This window comes from Nilaparvata lugens, chromosome X, assembly GCF_014356525.2.
Source record: "Nilaparvata lugens isolate BPH chromosome X, ASM1435652v1, whole genome shotgun sequence".
Lineage (NCBI taxonomy): Eukaryota > Metazoa > Arthropoda > Insecta > Hemiptera > Delphacidae > Nilaparvata > Nilaparvata lugens.
Genome location: NC_052518.1, coordinates 26,919,319 through 26,928,491, shown reverse-complemented (window position 1 = coordinate 26,928,491; position 9,173 = coordinate 26,919,319). Strand labels below are relative to the sequence as shown.

Below are 9,173 nucleotides of genomic sequence, written 5' to 3'. Positions count from 1 at the left end.
CTCACCCGTCATGTAGTCATGGAATTCACTGAAACAGGTACTTAGAACTTTCATAAACTATCCAAATTCTTCCAATCTTCTATTTCTTTCAAATAACCACTGTAAAATGATGAAAAATACGGAGCAAATAACTAAAACAACATTACAGGGCAGCCCAGTGCTACCAACTCCTGATGCGGTTCTATCAAGTAACACTAATAGATTATATTTATTCATTCATTCATTACTATAGATAAAAATATCTATAGATTATGAATATTTTCCTTTACTAATTAATGTAATCTTGAATGTGGAGTGAGGTCCATTGTTCAATGAACAAGGAAAGTTATCTGAGTTATCACACCAAATTTTTTACAACTTTGAATCCAATTTTCCAAGGTTTCTTCAAAGTTCCTCCCAAATCGACAATTTACAAGTTTCAATAAATATCAAGTCTTCGTATTCAATATTCAAAAATTTCTTGGAGGTTTGTCCCAAAATAGACGATTTACAAGAGCCATGGAGAACCAAGAAGTTTACTCATTTCGAAAAACAATGAAGCTGAAAATTTGACGCCCCACGCCCCAAGGGGGTCTAGTTTTTACAGACAATGAGGTAAGCGAAGCAAGTTGAATTCATGTATCAAACAACATTCTACAATTGGGTTGAGGGTTATAGTTAGGAATTTAATTGATACTGCAAGCGAATTATTATACAGAACAATACATTCTTTAATTTGCCTCAATAAACAATTGTACAAAAATAACACTACATATCTAGAAAAACCCAATGGACGGCACAGTTACAAAGTATAATACTCGTAATCAAGTATTTGTCAAGAGATTCGTGAATGTTAACAACTAAAAATAAGTATGTAGTACATTTTGTATGAATACAAGTCAAGTCTTGCCATCCTTCAAGTAAAACATTGCGCAAATTAATAGTTAAAATAGTTAAAAGATAGAAATAATTAAAATGACGAATTGGACGGATACTAACACAGAAATCAAGTCTTACAAGCCTAGCTAATTGTGAAAAAGATACAATAGAAACATGAACTAACCAAAAATCATATTTATTTGTGCGTGAGGTTGAATGCAAAGACTGAACATATAAGTTATTATATTATAGAAGTTTTCGTTTCTTATTAATCGTTTTCAGATAGCTGAAAGTGGTGGAATGGAGGGGAGGTGGAGACCAGGAAATGTGTTAGCTACGAACCACTGGACAATGGATAGATGTCCTTTCGAGATTCCTTGGGCTGCTTCTTGAATCGGGAAGTTTCAACTTCATCGGTTGCTCCACTGAATATTGGTATTGGTCTTCTCTTAAAGGGTGTCTGAGACGCGTCTGACTATCTTACTTCGATGAATAACTTTCCGATTCAAAAAAGCAGCCCAAGGATTGGAATAGAATTTCGAAGGAACAACCAGCCATTGTCAAGCAGGTAGCCAAACTTTTGCTGTTGTCCACCTAAACCTCCCTCCACCAGCCACTCTATCTGCAACGGTCAATAAAACCGAAAACAAAAACTCGATCCTTCGTTCTCAAGCGCTTCGAATATGGACAAAACTCTATAGTAGTATTGTATATGATGTAACAGATAAATATATACATTTCTCTAAATTTCCTCTTTACTTTGATAATAATTTATATTTGAAGGCACTTCGCATTACAAGAAATTTCAACAGTTGAAAATCAATAATTCTATGAAGAGCACTTTTTGTTAGCAATTCAGCAATTAGTGTATACTAGAATAAAATTATTTAGGCTACTGTGCAGAAATGGATAGTCTTTTTTAAATAAGATCTATGTATCCAAGTAGAAATAAATAAATAACTTTGAAAAAAAAAAGAAATCTTATTTGATTTTAAGCGCAAGGGAAATACTACATTGTCACTTCTAGCCAGCATTAAAATTGACAAACGTATAGAACAACAAGCTTAAAACCTGATGTTTAAATGTAAGAAAACTGAAATTCATTCTTTATAAGAGTTATTTCTATTATCAGGATTTATGAATATCAACCATATTCAAAAATGTCAGTGATACCGTATGTGAACAAGTATAACATCCTTTATAGAGAGCACGAAGAATTATTGTGATTTCAATAGGATTTTTTCATTGCACTGTTTGTAATGAATGAGGCAACATAACTTATAGTAAATTAAAACGTACATAAAATATAGAAAACGTGCACAAAACATGATAAAAATACGGTGATTTTAAATAATACATAGATTGTTTTAATAATATATGGATACTTTTGAAACAACTAACGTTTCATCAATAGTTTCAAAATAGTGAAAGAAATATTTGAACTATGTAGCTGAATCATTCAATACATTGAATATTATGTATATGGAATACATAAATAATTTTTTATAGACGAACTTCAACTAATATAGACATAATAAACTAGCTATCAAAGTTGAATGATTATTATGAAAGTATCTGAGATCTAATTTCTGTATAATGATTGGATATGTTATTTTCGAGCATTAACTAAAATCAGTATGCATACTATAATAAACGATTGTGTATAATTTTTTGATTAATAAAATAATCGTAGAAAGTTAAAACCTGTTGTAATTTATTTTGTTGTTTGATATTATTACAGTGGCGGCTCGTCCATTTGGACTCCATTACTAAATCCATATTTAAAATTATTTTCAGTATTTGAAAGGATAGAATTAAATTAGTAATTCTTTACAATTCTGTAAAAATTATTTTACATATAGATTCTGATGGTCAAATGCCTATTTCCATTGTTATTAATCAATAATTGATTAATTTGTTTTATTAAAACAAATAATTAATAATTAAAAAAAATTCTTTCAATCTGTGATTCAAAGATTACGCAACTATAAAGCCCAAACAAACAGGGCATACTCCATGTGACTCCATAGCTTAGTTCATGAATCAAAGGTTGCGGGATCGAGACCTATAAAACTATATTTTTTGCTGGAAATTTCCAACTCTCATAAAAATTAACCCCGTAATTAAAAATAAATAATTTATTATTCTATTGTTTATGTTTCCTGGACACAAGGAGATTTATTATTTTACCAAATTTTAATAGCACCAAATGTTTCCTGGTGCGAAGCACGGGTTACCTCCTAGTAATATAAAGAAAGAACTGGCTTGTACCTCTACAGGATAGGAAATTCACAAATGACGCATCATCACGTCTGAACTACTCAACTGATTAACTTGAAATTTTGCATATTGATTCTTAATTTACTGAGGATGGTTATTGGCCTATTTTGAATTCTTTAAAATTATAGCAGGTCAAGTTTTTGATTTAGACCCTTGCGGAGCAGAGGGCACCTGCTTGTTTAAGAATAAAGTTATTATTTTATTCAAAACTCAAAATAAAATAGTCCAAAATTAATACTATTTAAAGGGTAGCTCATTTGTAAACTGCATTTTAGTCGAACAAGTTACAAAATTATATTCTTGGATTAAGGGGGGTTTTGCCAAAATACTCCCTGAGCCCCCTCAAGTTTGCACCACGAGCCGCCGCCACTGTATTATTATTATTGAAGTGTACTCTAAAAGTTTATTTAAAAAATCCTAATAAGTTGATATCGAAAGAGTATTCAGTATGCGTGATAAAAACTAATAGATGTAATTTTACTACAACATTATTATTGTTGTATTATCATGGCTATTAGCGATTCACACAATATAAGGCCTTATGATCAGTAAAGGCAAGTTTCATTAAGGTCATATTATGTTAAATCTATATTGAATTGACAACAATTTTATTTACAGTACAGTCAAACTTTACAAAGTTATCTTTGATCGTCTTAGTATTTGATTTCTAGGACATATAAATAAGCATGAATGATGATACTAAAATGGTGAAAATTTCTGAGATGGTCGATTCAGCTGAGTTTTTGTTGAACGATCCTGTGGAAAATAAAATTACATTGGAAATGTTAGAATGAAATGATTTTATTATAACGAAACAATGAATGAGAAATGAATGTCACTATTTTCTAATGTATTACATTGTTTTCAATCTAACTTGAAAAGAGAGAGCTGACTGTGCAAACAACTTTTGGAAGGAGAAAACTCTCAAGTTTAACAAGTTACTCAATGTTTTTTTTTTAATATAATATTTCAGTTTGTTCACTCATGTTTTTGCAAGTCATTGTTGCTGTCCGTTTCATCTCATTTCATCAAATGGCTAGTTACAAATCCGTTCTACTCTCTAGAAGAATTTTCAGGACAGGAATAGGTAGAATAAATTATTAATATAAACTATTGTATGAAATAGTTAATTATATAATGTAGCCTAATTAGAAGTGAACTATTATTGTCTATATTGATTTTAATAATTTGTGATTATTGATGTTATTATGTATTGTGACGTAATATGATTTAATTATGTATTGAAATCTTAGACATAACAGGAATCGGCTTGGGCCATTTCTGGAGTGTGGTGGGAAGAATTACCAAGTAGTTGACAATTTCACGTACTTAGGAACTTGTGTGACCAATTGTAATGAGGAGCAAAAAGAAATTCAAAAACGTATCCTTGCCGCAAATCGCACATTTTTCTCATTACTGAGCATACTCAAGAATAAAAATGTACACCGTATATGTAAAATAAAGCTCTATAAGAGTATAATAAGAACGGTGGTTTGCTACGGTAGTGAAGCTTGGACCATCACAGCCAGAACAGCGGGTATCTTGGATGTGTTTGAGAGAAAAATTCTGAGAAGAATCTATGGACCGGTTTGCGAGGATGGACAATGGCGCATACGTACGAATGCTGAATTGAAAGAGCTTTATGCAGAGCCCAAATTATCGGCCCACATAAAATTGATGCGTCTCCGATGGGCAGGGCATGTGCAAAGAATGCCTGAAACACGAGTGCCAAGCAAAGTGTTAGTTGGTCAGCCTGGAGGAAGACGACCTGTGGGGAGACCAAGGGAGCGATGGGAGGATAGAGTGCAAAAGGATGCTAATGAAATGTTACAATTGAGGGGATGGAAGAGAGCGGCGTTAGATAGAGATGGATGGAGGCGTATTTTGGTTGAGGCCAGAGCCCGATTTGGGCTGTAGCGCCATTGGAGAGAGAGAGAGAGATTGAAATCTTATAAAATACTTTGTGACGTAGCCTTATGTACGATTGTATCTTCAGGCTGAATAAATTGATTGATTGATCTCCACTCAAAATAGAGACTGCAGCACAAAAAAACTTGAGATTTTGGAGCATGGAGCATTGGAGCACAAAAAAGTTGTTTTTTGGAGCATGAATCTGTAATAACTGTTTAGCATACTTTCTTAATAGGTATGATATTAATCCTCCTACATAATAGAGCATTAGACAATGGTACGTTACAATTCGAACAATATTGTGTCATTCTTCACGTATGTGCAGTGCAAGTCTATAACAGCCTAATTGGTACTCGTATGATAGTATTGGTATTGACAGTATTACTATACTATACATATAAATATAGCTTCCCTCTACAATATCTGTCCACTTCTCGGCAAACGCTATTCTCGCTCTCGCGCCAGCTATACGACGTACTTAACCTCAAGTCACAGTTCACGATAAACCTAGCAATCTGTACTAAATTATATATTTTCTAATACAACATATTCATATATTTCTAATCTCTGTAGATACTTGTATTCTGAATGAAACAGATTTATTTTTTGCTTGTATGGACTTGATATTTCTGAATTGGAAATCCGTGAAATTGGAATTCCGTTTTGGGTCGTCAAAGCCTATTGTTTTCATGTAGGTGTTTGATTGTAGATAAAAAACAAATTAATTTGCATACTGTCAGGTACTTTTTGATAGTCTGCATTCGTGTGATAATGCAAACTGTTTTTGCTGGTTGAGTATTGCTGCTACAACCTAAATTGATACTACTTACCTACTTTAAAATTGCTATCGATTCAACAAGTTTTCACTCTTGAACTTGACTGTGCTTCGTCCACTAAACTATTCTCCCCATTAAGGCGCGTATTACATTAGGTGAACAGGATGGGTCAACAGTGGGACACCAGAGAGCAACCATCGAGTTAGATACAGGCCAGTCACCAGAATCTGGTGTTTCGGCTGGCGACACCAGTGTAATGAGCGCAATAACAACTGATGCCCCGCGACTCACTCGGACACTTGGTGTCTTACTGGTGGCCTAATGCAATATGAGCCTAAATAATATTAAATTTTACAATTCAAAAATTGATATATGTTACGTCATTTCTAATGGATATATTCTACATTATTTGCTTAAAACTTTGACTATTGTTCATGATTATTCAACCAAAATAAGAATTAATCAAATTTACCCATTTGGAATCTGAGCGGAGGGGAAGACATCCTTCCATCTCCTCCGTTCGAATAAGCCAAAACTCTCATCAGATATGCTTTTCCAACGGAAAGATTCGAAACATAAGCTTCCAATTTAGATCCGACTGGGACATAAGTATCGTTGGCTCTGCTCATATCTTGATCGACTTCCCAAACTCGTATCTGGAATACAAAGTAGAACAATTACAATCTCACAAATTGATATGTATTCATAACATTGGATGAATCAGCAAAATTAATGGATAAAATGAATCATTTAAATAACTAGCAAAAAATGGATCATGATACCATTCTTCACATTCTGCAACCGAAAATATAATGTTACAAGTTAAATTATGCAAAATGTTTCATAGAAAATCATGCCAATTGATTGATTGTATATGAAAAATGACTAGATCTTGTTCATTAAAAATGTGAAGTGTAATAGTCCGGGCGCAAATGTCATGAATAAGGCACTCCGTGGTCATTTTTGGGTAACAGCCGTGGAAGATGTCTCAATTTCTTCGTTAGGTCTAGCATAATAAGGATCGTGATGATGATAAGTCGAAATCACAGGCAAACACCTCGGAGACAAAATGGCCGCCAAAATTTTCAGGGTTTTGCTATATCGCTTGTATTTCAATAACCGTTCAAGATATTGAACCGTTTTTTTGGACGAAAATATTTTAAGAATCTTCCTCTACAATTTTTGTTTCATAAAATTTTTCTCTAAAACGCATATTTCTTTTATTTATAACCTTCAAAAGCCCAAAAAACTTTTTTTCTGAATTTGTTCAAATTTCATTCCATAATAACTTTTTTTGTGCGAAGGATACAGAGAAATTTTGAATCTATGAAATTTAGAGCGTTTTTCAACTTTGGAACGATATATCTTCATGCGCTGTACGTCTATAAATGAGTTCTCCAGCGCCCTCCAAAGAGAACCCTGCATGATTTCTGGTGCGTTTTTCCATATGCATGAGGTAACAAGGTAGAACTATAAAATCGATTTTTTCATGACTACTTCAAGATAGAGACTTGCAAATCGTCTCAATCTCTTCGTTACAACAAGGCGAATAAGAATATTGATGATGGAAACAATGAAAATATTCGACATCATTGAAAAATACAAGATGGCGGTCATTATTGACAGAAATTTTTATATCGCTTGTTATTCAGTTATTGTGAGATGTATCGGATTGGTTTTACCACCAATGTGTTTAGAATCAACGAAACAATGATGTTTGAGAGAATCATCTCATTTCGACAACACTTTCCATTATTTATTCAACTTCAAAAACTTGAAACACATTTTTCGGGGACAATATTTCACTTTCCACCCTGTATATGTATTCGCAGTAGACAAACACTATTATTATTATTGGCACAGTGTTGTAGAATATCTCCAAAGCTTCAAAATGATATCTGGTTGGAGGCAGTAGGTCCATATTTTACGGCTGGAGCGTCATCGGAAAAAGAGTAAAAAGTACTGTTTGCAGCGGAAAACACGCTTTTTCCACCAAATGCCAATCCCAACAATTGGAAAACGGTGTAACTCATGACTCCTTGAAGGTACAGACTTGGGAATGGTATCAATCTCTTTGTAATGATGTGTAAAAAGAGAATATCCATGATGGCAATCTCAAAAATGTTTGTCATCATGAAAAAGCAAGATGGCGGCAAAAATATATCGATTTTCAAGAAATCGTCTGTAATTCTAATAATGTCGAGGATATCGGATCAATTCAGCCATCTAGAAGCTCCAAAATAATCATACAACAATATCCGAAAGATTTATCCAATTCCACCAACTTTTACTATGAGCTACAAGACACTAGAACAGTAGGACCTCTATCCCCACTGGCAACCTCGCTAACGCACCCAAACCATACCGGGAGATAACAAGAAGAGCAAAAAGATTATTCCATGAAAACTTGTTGAATGAAATATATCAGGCAAAGGATAGTAAATCATTTTGGAACGCTGTTAAGAGAAACACTCAGAGAAAGCCGAAGAAGAATTCAAATTGTTCAGTAAGCCTTGAGGCTTGGATCCAGTACTATAGAAATTTCTATGCAGGACCTCGAACAGAATTGGTTTTAACCTGTGTATACTCGGATGAATACATGGATGGAGAGATAAGCTTAATAGAGCTACAAACAGTTATCCAGAAGAGCAAGATGAGAAAATCGCCTGGAATTGATGGATTGGGCTATGAATTGTTCAAGATCTTGCCGGCCTCATGGGAACACTACTTGTTGAACTTGTTCAATAATGTATTCAACTCAGGAATAGCACCTGAGAGCTGGGGACAAATACTTATGTTCCATCTATTCAAGAAGGGAGACCCTAGCTTACCGGAAAACTTCCGAGGAATCGCGTTAATCAATGCCATAACAAAGCTGTACTCAAGTATTTTAGCTGAGAGGATAATGCAATGTGCAGAATTAGAGGGCAAACTCCCAGAGGAGCAGAGTGGTTTCAGGAAAGCCAGAGGATGCATGGACAACATATTTGTGCTCAGTTCAGCTTTAAACATAGCTACTCGGCTCCAAAAAAGGACAGTTTTCACCATGTTCGTGGATTACAAACGAGCTTTTGATAGTTTGGATTATTCGATATTATGGCCTAGGCTCTGTAGTCTTGGCATATCCACAAAAATGATCAAGACTATCAAGTCTCTATATGATATTGCAGTTGTACAATTGAACACTGGATCGGAATCGAGAATCAATGTCACCAAAGGCGTCTTGCAGGGTGATTCAATGAGTCCTCTACTCTTTTCATTGTTCATAGGCGACATTGTATCCTTTTTTGAAAATCGTGGATGTAAAGGAGTTAATTTGAACGGAGACAGAGATCTTGTGGCGCTGCT

The 9,173-nt window shown here is 34.2% G+C and overlaps 1 protein-coding gene across 1 annotated transcript in view; it reads right to left on the bottom strand.

The window, feature by feature from the left end:
- Window positions 1-686: 686 nt before the first annotated feature.
- The window catches only part of LOC111044849 (contactin), a 104,163-nt gene continuing 95,676 nt past the window's right edge, over window positions 687-9,173 (bottom strand). The window contains exons 19-20 of the mRNA XM_039441866.1: window positions 6,298-6,481; window positions 687-3,894 (exon numbers count right to left, since the gene is read on the bottom strand). Coding sequence (XP_039297800.1) covers window positions 3,806-3,894; window positions 6,298-6,481 — 273 coding nt within the window. The 3' untranslated portion in view covers window positions 687-3,805. The remainder of the gene's footprint in view (window positions 3,895-6,297; window positions 6,482-9,173) is intronic.